Below are 13,946 nucleotides of genomic sequence, written 5' to 3'. Positions count from 1 at the left end.
CACACACACACACACACACACACACACACACACACACACACACAGCAGTGAGTAGTGAACACACACACACACAGAGCAGTGGATTTATATATTTGAAATGTATATATATATATATAGAACTCCATTCTTTTGGATTAAACAGTTTTAATAAAGTTAACGTGATACATATTCGACAGTCATACATAAATGAAACAGGCCGGTTTTCTGTGATAGTACTAATAAACTGTTTTAACTACACAATAGCCAGGTTTATAGATTTATCATCACTAAATCTAATTTGTTTCAATCTCATACATTTGAATTATACATTTGCTTTTTTCACAGCTAGTCATATTTTAACCATGATCATACTTTTACACTAAATAAATTTGATTGTTTTCACAAAGAACAGATTTATGCTGATCCTAAGCATTTTGAATAGATACATTATGAAAATATAATTAATTAAACAAAATCAAACATATGCAAATAGTTAATAATAAACTATGCCTTACTTGTATTATTTGGGAAAGACTGACAAATATGCCTCAAATTAATTTTACGTTAACTTTTTATTGTATGGAAATTCCTATGCAATTCAAATACATAAATCTAAAATGCAGACACACATTTTTTGAGTGTATCTTATTGGTGATCTTAGGACAGTCAGGCAGAAAGACACTTACACAGGTTCTCCAGGTCTTTGCGGGTGACAAACTTGTAGTCGTCATAGATGGTGCTCTCTGGGTTCTCCTCGAGCTCCTCCGTCAGGTTATCCAGGAAGGAGCACCAGCGTGGAGCTGGACCAAGAGCCTAAAGACAGATGTAGATCACGTTTCACAGCTTCTCCAAACATGGCATGGCATTCTGACGATCATCTTTAACATTTTAGGATGAATCTCATTAAAAAACTGTTGTGATAACTGGTCAGACTTCACAGAGAAATCAATAGAATGTAGTTGCCTGAACAAAGACTATATTTATGAGCTATTAAGACCGTATTGTGACATTTTCATGACAATTAAGCACATTGCCAGTTAATGTGGCAGTATCTGTTGTAACTGGCAATAATCTATGCTGATTTAAAAATGAACAACAACAAAAAGAAAACCCTCAAAGCTCTTCACTACAAACCACCAAATCTCATTTCATCAGATATTAGTTATTAATTAATTAGTAAATTAATTGTCATTTGTTAATTTGATTACATTTTAAATAATTAAATTGTTAGTTTTATTAATTCTTTTCATTACACTTGTAAATGAACTGTCATTTTATTTGATTGTATTTTAAATTTTAATTAAATACGTAAAGATTAATTAATTAATTTAATCAAACACCAAATGTTTATATATATATATATATATATATATATATATATATAGAAAACACAGAATTTGGAAAAAATGTTTTCATGACACCCTAAATTAAAACGTAGCTTATTCCGTGGAGTCGTTTACATTCATGCTTGAGCTCTAACAAACACGTGGAATGCATCTCCTTTCCCATGAATTTTATGTTATGAATATTGTGATAAACATCAATATCAAATGATAATGGAAAACATATAGTGATAAAATTTTTGGCCATATCGCCCAGCCCTAATTTTGTGTTTGAGTGGGAAATGTGATGAAAATATTGTCACAATGCAAAAATCTTAATGGTCCTTAAAAAGGGCCTTCATTTTGCATTATTTAATGTCATTTTCTTTTGAGATTGTTGTGAAATGTGACCAGTTTCACTGAACCATGTTTTGTTTGATAAGCATGTTTATATTTTTTGAGATCTCGAGTGTGTTTGGTAATTGTGTGTGTGTACTCAACTCAAGCACACACACACACACACACACACACAGAGAGAGAGAGAGAGAGTAAACGCTCTCTTATTGCCAAACACACAGAGTAATATCATGTGCAGGTCTGGATCAGAACGTAGTTTCTCAGAAATGTTTCAGCCGCCCTTAACTACCATTGCACTGTTAACTATAAACACTGTAAAAGCACCGGGAGGTCTTGCTTTTACTTAGAAAGACAGGAAAAGGTGTAGTTGGTGGAACAAGGCGTACACAGATGAGCCATGACTAATCAAGAAACGAGGAACAAAATACGCTCAAAGCATCGGCTGATTTTTGCAGCATACCATCTGGTACTTACAGGGATGTAAAAGGTGTTCATTTTGGGGTCTTCATTGGCAGTGAAGAGCATACCTGTAAATCGGGTCACAGAACAGCAATCAGAAAACAAACACACCACTCATGGGACATAAAACCCCCATATACAGTGAGTCAGCTGATGTGTATAGAGTGAGTCACGCTCTCCCAATGGGTCACATTCGAGCGGTGTAAATATAATGTACTCCTCATAAACAATAAACAGTCTATAACACAGAACTCTGTTTGCTACCATTCAAAAGTTTGAGGTTGGCAAGATTTTGGTCTGTTAAGTCTCTCACGTTCACCAAGGCTGCATTTGTTTGATAAAAAATACATAAAAAAAAGTCTTGTCATTTTAATTAAAAAAATCTACTGCATTTTTGTCATTCATTCACACTAACTTGTGTAGTTATTGATTTTATGTGTGTGTCATCTGTTATGTAGTATTTGTTTTTATTGACTGTTTTTGAACAGTTGTTGTTTCTAATGGTGCTATAGAAATACAGTTGACATTGACTTCTTACAAATTTCATTAAGAGCTGAAAATTGTATAAAATGGTCTGTGAAATATTAAAATAAAAGATTTTGTATAGGTGTTATCGTAGCGTTGTAAGAAGTTTAATTGTATAATTAAAACCAATTTTATACATGCATTTTCTATTTTATAAATACTTATTTAGTTATGTTTGACATAGAAAAAATAGCAATAAAAATGAATGATGATTAATAGAATTTGCACGACTATTCAAAAGTTTGGTGCTGGGATGATTTTATATGTTTTTGAATGACGTTTATTTGATAAAAAATACAGTAAAATCAGCAATACTGTGGAATTATTACAATTTAAAATAACCGTTTTCCATTGTAATGTATTTTGAAATGCGCAGCTGTATTTTCAGCATCATTACTCCAGTCTTCAGTGTCACATGATCTTCAGAAATCATTCTAATATGCTGATTTGCTGCTCAAGAAACATTTCTGATTATTATCAATGTTGGATTTTTCAAAGGACTCTTTAATTGGATAATGACAGGCTGACTGCACATTATCACTTTGATCTTTAAAAGCAATGTGACAAATCAAATCATTTTCTTCAATCCTTTAAAAAAAGGCTATAATATAATAGTTATTTCACCCGCTAACCCTGAGCTGTCTGTGTCATTCACTTCCATTTTAGCTTGTTATGCTGCTTGATTCTGCAGACTGGTATTTCTTATTTGATGTTAATGTATTGTCATAATTATAAACACACAGGTTTGTATTGCAACTAGTTTTACCGTTTTTTTACCTAGAGCTAATAATCGGAAGTCTGGCACATTCACAGAATCTAGCTTACTTTAGAGTTCAAAAAAGGTGGATATTACCTAATAAAATGAATATTATATTAGTCTTTCGTTTTAAAGGGGTTTTTAGTGTTTCGTTTAAGACGTGCTGCCAAACCATGACTAGCAATTTGCTATTGTAAGAGACAGTCACATCCGAAAAAATGAGATGAGATCAATCATTTTGGTCTGCGTTCCAGTAAGAGAAGGATTATCGCTTCTAAATATGCTACAAAGTTTATGTTGGCATCTTTCAGTATGCATGCCACGAAAAGCCAATTTGGATTTCACGGGGTCAGTTAGAAATGAACTAGTATCTTCTTGTGGTTAAACTTCAGTTCTATTTGCGTGAACTAACCGGAGCCGGGGTAGAGACACACATCATTGATGTTGGCCTGCGGTTCGATGGAGGAAAATACTTTTCCCTGAAATGAAGACATAAAAAAAAAAAGTTATGCATTTGATGTTTTTCCTTTGAAGGTTCATTGCTGGACGTCTGGATCAAAGCCGGTCTTACATTGTCTTTATTCCACATCTTGATGATTTTGGAGTCGGCGGAGAGCACCAGGTCCAGCGGGTTGTGGAAGTGAAGGGATTTGATGGGCAGCCCATAGTAATGATCTTTAACCAGCAGAAGACGTGAAGAACGAAGATCATACACGAGAACCTGAGGACACGTCACAAATGAGCACTGCTAGTCGTTCAGCAGAGTAAATGTGAAGAGCTTACTGATTTGAAACTGAGGAATCTCCTCAATGTGAGAAATAAAACTGGACCTGTCCCGTGCTGGTGCCCACTGCCATGCCCAGAGAGCCATTAAACTTCAGCGCGCTGACAGACGGCAGACCTTCCACCCTTCAGACAGGAGAAAAGCACATAAGGATGAGGTTATTACTCACGTTCTTTGACTGATAACAGTATTAGACTGGAGAAAAGCTGCTGAAAATTCAGCTTTGGATCACAGGAATAAATTACATTCTAAAAACACTTCTTTTAATTTAAAATAATATTTCACAACATTACGTTTTTTTTTTTTTTTTTTTACTATATTTTAGATCAAATAAATGCAAGCTTGGGGAGCAGAAGAAACTTAAAAAAAAAAAAACTTTAGTAAAACTCAAGTAAAACTTTTACTGACCCTGACCTTTTTGATCACTAGTGTATTAAGAGAGACAGAGACAGTTTTGCTATATTATATTTGATACGCAATCTCTAGGGCTCTAAATGATCAACATGATCACAACTTTGCTGAAAAACCCGTTTCACACACAATCTACTACAATGATTTCTGTCGTCTGATTGATAGTTTAGATTTTATTATTTTTTATAATTTTTTTATCTTTTGAGGAGCGTTTATTTGTTCATCTCTCAATCATCATTATATTGCATTGCATTATATGTTTGGATCATCAAACTAAGCATTTAAATCTCATCTTATTACTAAAACATTATTGGAGATATGAGTGATGACTGATATTTATAGCATTTTATGTCAGCATCTCATCTGCTATACTGTTATAAAGATCTTACTGATTTACATTACAAGCACAATGATTTCTGTCGTCTGATTGATAGTTTAGATTTTATTATTTTTTATAATTTTTTTATCTTTTGAGGAGCGTTTATTTGTTCATCTCTCAATCATCATTATATTGCATTGCATTATATGTTTGGATCATCAAACTAAGCATTTAAATCTCATCTTATTACTAAAACATTATTGGAGATATAGAGTGATGACTGATATTAATAGCATTTTATGTCAGCATCTCATCTGCTATACTGTTATAAAGATCTTACTGATTTACATTACAAGTATCAGAATTTCATCTGGCTTTTTGTCCATATAAATATCAACATTTGCATCAAATTTCATATTTTTGCTCAGTTTGGGTCTCTGAATAAAACTGACCTGTCTATTCTTCTTTGATATATCATACTATATGAGCCAAAAAGCTAGATGCATCAAATATGATATTCGCATGCAAACTTTTATATATTTTTGGTAACACTTTACAATAAGGTTCATTAGTTAACATTAGTTACCTACTAATTCAGAGTTAGTTAACATGAACTAAGCATGAACAACACTTCTAAAACATTTATTAATGCATTATTAAAATCAAAAGTTGTGCTTGTTAACATTAGTTAATGCACTGTGAATTAACATGAACAAAGATGAATAAATACTGTAATAATGTATTGTTCATTGTTTGTTCATGTTAGTTAATACATTATTGTAAAGTCTTACCCAATTTTTTTTTTAAGATTTTGTCTAAAGGTTCAATCAATTGTTAATAAAAATAAAATTTAGAGTTTTCTGTCCAGGTTTACAGGGTTAATCATAATCCAATGATTGAAATGTTTATGACACAGATATTATAAGCCTGGATATTTATATTTACTGCAATATCTCAGGTCTCCTGAAGCCATATGATAGCTTTGAAGGACAAAAAGTCTGAAACTTAAATTATTCACAGAAAATCTAGTTTAACAGCTGTGGTCACCATTCACTTTCATTGCACAGGGAAAGAGCTGAACATTTCTTATGTATTAATGGCAAAAAGAAAGTCTTATGAATAATAAAACACAAGTGAGTAAAAAAAATGACAGATTATTCATTCTTGGGTGAATGGTGAAATATTTCTTTAAGCCGTATATGAGAATAACAGAGATGCATGTAAACTTACTCAGTCCCGTTAGTGATGCTGCTGAGAGCGCAGTCCAAAACACCCACTCGACTCCGGACACGAGGGTCCCAGCAGTCCACTCTGCCCTTCACACACACACACACACACACACACACACACACACACCTACACGACTGAGATAAACTCCTACCTCTAATGTTCCCGCAGCAAATAACTGATGGACAGGGTTGATGTCACACACATTGATTTCTCTGTGAAGACATGAGATCTTTACAATTCATACACAACTAAATCTACTATGATCAGTGTTTGCCTGTCCAACAGTATCATCTAATGAAACGTGCTATTTTGCATCTCAAACTATTATAAACAGCATTTTCTATTCCTTTCTTATGTATCTTGTTATATAATTGTGTTAATAAGCACACAATTGAGACTTCATCAGCATTTTAATAAAATCAATATACTATTATAGTTTGGTAATTTTCTTGATTTTGTTTTTATATTTTCTGTTGAAATTTTGTTGTATGGCATTTTTATTATTTTTTGTCTTATCTATTAGTCTTAGTTTGTTAAGTTTCAGTTGTTTTAGTAGTTAAACTAAATGAAAATGAGAAATGTTCCCTTGACAAGTAGCTGAAATAAAATACATTTATAAATGTGATTAAATTAAACAAATGCTAACTTTTTCATTAAAAGCTATCGAAAGGAAACTCAACGATTAACTGCATCACTGTATACACAAACGTTTCAACCAGCAGGTATATATAGCCACCACTGATGTGGGTTTTTCAGTATGGAGAGAGGGACCAGAAAGACCGGCTTCTATCGCACAAGCACAGCCACAACGGTGAACTAGCGCCCTGTGCTGGTGAGATACTTACGCTGCATCTGTCTGTAAGGAGTTCAGGAACCTGCCTTGTTCAAGATTCAGTCTGAAGACCTCTGAGCTACAGCGGAAACACAACACATGCACTTCACTGAGAAAACAAAACAGCTCATACAAAGTTAGCAGTTAACAGGGTTTGCACAGCGTATGTGTATATAATCAGCACCAACTATGACGGGCCTAAAATCAAAATGCATCGCAGATGAAAGGTCTGAACTGAAAAAGCGCTCCTGGCATTCACTTGCATCAATGTCAGATGGACAGAAAAACAGACGTCACTCATTCCAAAGCAAATCAGCCTAACCCACCATGCAACAAAGATTTCAATGCACTAATGTACTGATAACATCACATGTAAGCTTATTACACAGCTACGTAAATGAATGGATATAAAATATTACACAACTGTTCAAAAGTTTGGGGTCGGTAAGATCTTTTTTAATGCTGTTTTGCTCACCAAGGCTGCTTTAATTTGACAAAAAATACAGTAAAAACAGTAATATTGTGAAATATTATTACAATTTAAAATAACTGTTTTCTATGTGAATATATTGTAAAATGTCATTTATTTCTGTGATCAAAGCTGAATTTTCAGCATCATTACTCCAGTATTCAGTGTCACATGATCTTCAGAAATCATTCTAATATGCTGATTTGCTGCTCAAGAAACATTTCTGATTATTATCATTATTGAAAACAACATTTTTGTGGAAACTGTGATACATTTTAAGCATTCTGCGATGAATAGAAAGTTCGAAAGAACAGTATTTATTTGAAATGACAATAGTAGATGAAATGATAAAAGTAGTAGGCAGTAAATATTTGCTCTTGGTGTGAATGGACTTCGATAACACGAGATCTTCGGTGTGGCCTCTTACCTGGCTCCCACAAAGTAGAGATCACAGGAAGGGTAGTGGTAGGAAAAATCTTGGCCAAACTTTGGGATGCGGGTCTTGTAGTAATGGCCGTGCTGAGAGTGGAATTCCACATAGCGGTCTATATGCAGAAACACTAGCTATAAAAAACAAAGAAAAAATCATACAAATTACTTTTCATTTGCTTTTCTAGTCACATCACAACACACCAAATCTCAAACTAGGGGGTGGGAATCACAGAGTACCTCACGATGCGATACCGATAATATCACGATACAGCAATTCTGCGATAATTGATATAATGCTAGACAATCCTATAATGCCGATATCTGTCGAACTATGAAAACAAAATGCCCGTGAAGAGGTGCAGTTTCTCTCTCTTCATTCAAGTCCAAACTGCTGAAAATTCTGCAAAAATGAAAATTCTGTTATCATTTACTCACTCTAGAGTTGTTTTAAACCTGAATGAGTTTCTTTCTTCTGTTGAACATAAAAATTATTTTGAAGAATGTGGGTAACCAAACAGCTGCTGGCCCCCAGTGACTTCCAGGTATTTTTTTTTCCTTCTATCAAAGTTAATGGGGAGCAGCAACTGTTTGGTTACCCAAAATATCTTATTTTGCGTTCAGTACAAGAAAGAAATGAATACAGGTTTGGGACAACACGAGAGCAAGTACATAATGACAGAATTAAAATTTTTGGGTGAGCTATCCGTTTAATGACAAGCGGCAGCATGTTCAGTACTTTTAGTCTGCTGTCACTTTAAGAGCTGCACACATCCGTTTTTCTCTCAACTGTTTACTTTCACTTTAGACATAACCAACTGTGTTTGTATGTAAACCTTGTGTGTTTTTGACAGTATTAACACAATCAGACGCGAAAGATAACCTAGTCCAGATATTTGGTGCCAGCTTATCGATTCTCGTATCGCACGGAGAAGGACAACCATATATTGCCATATCAATATTTTGTCCCACCCCTATCTCAAGCCTCATGATGACAGGGCCTCTGCCGAGGTTTAAAAATCAAAGTTAAGACTTAAAAACTGCACAAATAAAATGAATATAGCTACAGTTTGTTGTGAGAGAGCTGAAATATGCACTCCTACATCCATCTACAACATATTGCAATATAAACACCATCAAGTAAACACTCATAAATCATCAAAAGTAGATCATAGGTTTGGCATAAATGCACAGAGTTTGGACTTGAAACATGCTGGTGTTTACAATTATAAAATTAAATAATTGCCATTTTAAGTTTAATAACCACATTAGGATGTACCACTGTATTCTGTCCCCAAAAAACTCTTAAATGGTATTTAAGACTTTTGTTTTCCATTTAAAGGGGTCATGAACGGCCATTTTTAATAATTGTATACTGTTCTCTGAGGTCCGGCATAAATGCACAGAGTTTGGACTTGAAACATGCTGGTGTTTACAATTATAAAATTAAATAATTGCCATTTTAAGTTTAATAACCACATTAGGATGTACCACTGTATTCTGTCCCCAAAAAACCTCTTAAATGGTATTTAAGACTTTTGTTTTCCATTTAAAGGGGTCATGAACGGCCTTTTTTAATAATTGTATACTGTTCTCTGAGGTCCACTTATAATGTTATCAAGATTTTTACATAAAAACATAAAAAAATAAATAAACAAAAAAAAAACCATCATAATTTAGAATAGGCTCTTTTCTGTCCTGTTTTGACCCCTCATCTGAACGCTCTGTTTGAATAGGTGTGATGGATTGTAGACTCGGAAGTAAACACCCACTGATATGATTGCCATCGACTTTTAGTTTCAATCTTTCTGAAAATTGTGCCTTGTTTGTAAACGAATCCACAGTGAAATGAAGTGAACAAAGGACCAAGTTCTTACTGACACGGTCTGAATCTTCATTAAAAATAAAGTTCATCCACTCTTTGCTAATGTTGGGATCAGAAGGAAGGCAATGCAAAGACTTGACTTGGCACTGCACAGCGTCTTGTTGTCTTCGGAGCATCCTTATAGTTTGATTTCTGTGTAGACCTGCAGTGGGTGTCTTGATATAGTTTTGTGTAGCCAGACCTTCAGACTGACGGCTGAAGGTCTGGAATCCATGGTAGCTTTCATTGGCCTAGGCCCACCCATGAGGCCGTTTGACCGACATATCAAACAACCAATCACAGTTCGTTTCGTTTCAGCGTCACGTTTCGGGGCGTGGAAATGTCGCCACAATAACAGACTGTAAAACTCTTGGACGTATTTGAAAGATTGTATGCCGTGAACTAAATATTTCACATACTTTTGAGAATCTAGCATTTAGTTGATCCTGATAAGCGCTCGTCATCACAGTTGTAAACACGGCGGCTGTCTTCTTTCGTGAGGGGGTTTGGCGCCACGTCATCTTTGTTTCCAGGCGGAACCTTAAAGAACGTCTTCGAAACTCCTGAAGTGTTTCCACTTTTGTGAGCCATATGCATCAGACGTTTAGCCAACGTTCCGTGGGCGTGACGTCTGAGGCTGAGACTAGTGATGTAGAAGCAGGCGTTGATCTTCTTCCGTGGAGACGGTCTTTAGCCACACTATTACTTCATAAAGTGGCACATTCCACAACCTGTTATTTTGGCAGACTGTCTTCAATATAAGCTGTTTTTAGACTAACGGGAAAGTTTTGAGTTCTGAAACTTACAGGATGTTTTTATAGTACAATGACCTCTTATATGTCAAAAGATCAAGGGAATCTTAAATTTGATAAAATAATACAAGCGTACAACAAAAACAACAGACAAACAGAAAAAGACACAAAGAAGCATATAAAGGCCGTGCGGGTTTTACCTTAGAGTAGTCCTCAGATAGGATGTCAAACGTCACCACTGGGAGGGGAATAAAACCGATGTGGTGAGTGACAAAGCGTCCTCAATTACATCATCAACCAGCAGCTTTAGCCATCATCTGCTGTGTTATTTGTAATCAGCGGTACATTAATGAGAGCTCAGGTTGTTTGTGTGTGGAGACTCTGATTAAATATTAACCAGTGCACTGGGCTTTTATTACAGAGACCATCAACAGCACCCAAACCAAACCCTAGAATTTATACCACTAGTACTAGCACTTATAAAATAGATGGTACCATGGATGCTGACTGGCCGATGATATCATATTCACTTGCATTATACAACGATTATAACCATCAGACTCCAGGCACCTCTCAAATTTCAGAGACAACTGGTAAGTATCATAGCACCGGACTCTAGGTTTGTATGTACCTGAAAGCATAACAAAAACATTTTAAAATTATTGCAATGTTCAGCATCATTTATCTGTTCCCAAAGTCTAAAACTGTATATTCAGCATATGTAACCGGTAAAGATACTGACCTGCAGCTAAAATGAACTGGCCATCGCGTGACACTCGGATAGAGGTGCAGACTGTGGGCATCTCAAAATCCTGAATCAGCTCAATCCTCCTCTGGATATCTGTTAAAGATTTGATTGAAGAAATGACCAGATGTCTTGGTCAATGCTTTACAGGAGAGAGTATAAGAGAGAGGGTGGAAAGCTGTGACAATTTTTACCATGAAAAAAGAACAGACAGAGGTATAACTAATACTTCAAATTATAATTCATAAAAAAATGTCTATATTATATATGGCCATAGAAATATGACTTGTAATAAAAAAGGTTGTACTGTCACTGGAGAAAACAAAAGTTTCATATTGCACATAAAACATAAAAGGAAAAATTATTTCCTAATGCATATCATTAATATTTCATTAATATTACAACAAAAAAAATTCTGCACATTTCGCTAAATTAAAAGGTGTTACAATTGTTACTCAAACTCAACCCTGATTTTACACATATTATAAAAAAAGATTATTTACAGCAGTATTTAACACAAAAAGTTAAAGAATTATGAATCACTAAAAGAACCTCACCAACATCTTTCTGCTGTAAAACTCTCTTCTTTCGATCAGACAGCCACTGAAATAAACATATGAAGAACAGTAATGTCATAATTAGGGCTGCAACTAATAATTATAATGATAACAGATTGTGTTGTGTGTGCAACAATGGACTTGTGATAAGGCTCCTGAAATAATCAGGTCTTCACTTTAAGTTTTCATTTAGGGATGAGTGAATTTTTGCTAGAAAAAGAGCCAGAGAAATAACATGCACGTGTCTCAGAGCCGGCAAAAGCTGTGAAAAGAGTGACACTTTATCTCACAGAGTATGACGCAGCCTGCAGAAGTGACATGCATGGTTGTCGTCCCCACTAGAATTACCTACTGTAGTCAAAGCACAATAAACTCATTTGACCTCTTCAGCGCTATAACATTTCCAGCCAATCGAAAAGCGCGATTCTTAACATGTTCTTAACATTCGTGACATTTGACCAATCATTTTTTTTTAATTAGTGTGTCGTTTTTAATTATTCTTTCAAAACTGTTTAATCGAACTCAAGAAAAATGTCTGGCAACCACAGAGTCCTATGTTGGTTACGCCATCAGCACCTGGAGCATCAGTGCAGATGGTACCCAACATACTTGTACCAGCAGCACCAGGTTTCCAGGGTGTGCCGATGTTTCAGGGTCTGCCAGTGTTCCAGGGTCTGCCAATGGTTCAGGGGATGCCGATAGTTCAGGGAATCCCAATGGTCCAGGGGATGTCAATGATACAGCCACTGTTACAGCCTACAGTTGTGCAGGGCACCAGTTCACAACCTGCTGCACCAGCTGCCAGTCCGCAAGCCATGCCCAAGAGACCCTACAAGAGAACTGTAGAGGCAAACACTTGCAAGAAGTGTGGACAGTTCAAAACCAGTGCAACGGGACATAGCCAGTACAGGGGCAAGGTGTACTGCCCACAGACTGAGACTATTACAAAAGAACAGTGGTTGGAGCAAATGCGGAGAACTGTTCCCAAATAATGTATATATTTTTTATTTATTGTAGTGTATATAGTAGTTTTAATATAGTTCACTATTGTTAATATTTGTGTTGAGTATTATTTAACGTTGTTTTTTTTTAGACATTTTTTAATATTTAACTTTTTATTTACTGTTTTTTTTTTAATTATTATCCTATTTAACTGTAACTTATTGTTTTTGAAAACTTGATATTTACCATTTTATTTACCTTGTAATTGTTGCTTAAACTTATTATTTAATTTAATATTCATTACTGTTCTGTTAGCATAATTGTAAAATAAAAAAAATTGAGAAATGATTGCTTTTTTTTTTTTATTTGTGCTTTAAATAACAATTTCCATCAGTACACCGCAACAATAGAACATGTCTATAAAAAGATAATTTGCATTTTGTCATTCTTGTCACAGACATTTTTTCAGCATAATTACTATTTTGCATCTTTTTTTCATTAGAAATAACATGTTTGTAAGTGTCTTGAATTAATGTAACCTAAAAAAAAATGCTTAATCAGAATAATATCAATATAAATAATAATAACAACAAAACACATTTCCATTGGTATAGTTTAATTTTCATGAAACAATATCAAACTAAGTACATATGTACATTTTATTAACCTTGAAATTGCATGTATTTAATGAAATTAACAATATTATAAAAAGTTGTCTTTAGCTGGATTCGAACCCCGGTCTTGGTGAGCACCTGCAATAGGAAACAGTGTAATATAAATGCGCGATTTTCCCGCAGGAAGGAACCGGAAAATGTATCACTGCGCGCATGCTAAGGAAGAACCGTCTTTGAACGTCAAATTTCACCCTTTCTTTTCTTCATTTCTCCTTTCTCTTCTTCCCCTTCCCTCTCTTCTTCCCCACCTTTGACGGACTATTGTTCCCCAGCTTGAATCCATACTCTGGTCTCAAGAGACCAAGTCAATCATTTCGGGTCTAACAGCATCCAACATGTTCTGGTGTTGCTAGAGGAGGAGTACAGAGAGAAGTGCCTGGTTCCCACAGTGGCATTCAGTGGTAGTAAAGCTCTTCTATAGGGATGAATGAGTGCTGAAGGTGTGAGGGAGCTGTGCTTTATCAACACTGTCATGAATTCACACACCACTGTGTGATGTAATACAAAAACCTGAAACTGAAGATGCTACCCTCTTCTCA

The 13,946-nt window shown here is 35.1% G+C and overlaps 1 protein-coding gene across 1 annotated transcript in view; it reads right to left on the bottom strand.

The window, feature by feature from the left end:
- nol10 (nucleolar protein 10) overlaps positions 1-12,398 on the bottom strand; it is a 27,521-nt gene extending 15,123 nt beyond the window's left edge. Inside the window, exons 1-14 of the mRNA XM_016485328.1 lie at positions 12,357-12,398; positions 11,792-11,837; positions 11,232-11,330; positions 11,043-11,120; positions 10,690-10,727; positions 7,872-8,008; positions 6,989-7,054; positions 6,295-6,355; positions 6,144-6,229; positions 4,230-4,308; positions 3,971-4,120; positions 3,812-3,878; positions 2,133-2,185; positions 666-792 (exon numbers count right to left, since the gene is read on the bottom strand). Coding sequence (XP_016340814.1) covers positions 666-792; positions 2,133-2,185; positions 3,812-3,878; positions 3,971-4,120; positions 4,230-4,308; positions 6,144-6,229; positions 6,295-6,355; positions 6,989-7,054; positions 7,872-8,008; positions 10,690-10,727; positions 11,043-11,120; positions 11,232-11,330; positions 11,792-11,837; positions 12,357-12,398 — 1,129 coding nt within the window. The remainder of the gene's footprint in view (positions 1-665; positions 793-2,132; positions 2,186-3,811; positions 3,879-3,970; positions 4,121-4,229; positions 4,309-6,143; positions 6,230-6,294; positions 6,356-6,988; positions 7,055-7,871; positions 8,009-10,689; positions 10,728-11,042; positions 11,121-11,231; positions 11,331-11,791; positions 11,838-12,356) is intronic.
- Between the last annotated feature and the right edge of the window lie 1,548 nt (positions 12,399-13,946).

The sequence above is a fragment of the Sinocyclocheilus anshuiensis genome, unplaced genomic scaffold (genome assembly GCF_001515605.1).
Source record: "Sinocyclocheilus anshuiensis isolate Anshui unplaced genomic scaffold, SAMN03320099.WGS_v1.1 scaffold197, whole genome shotgun sequence".
Lineage (NCBI taxonomy): Eukaryota > Metazoa > Chordata > Actinopteri > Cypriniformes > Cyprinidae > Sinocyclocheilus > Sinocyclocheilus anshuiensis.
Note: the sequence above shows the minus strand (reverse complement) of the source record. Positions and strands in the feature narration are given on the sequence as shown.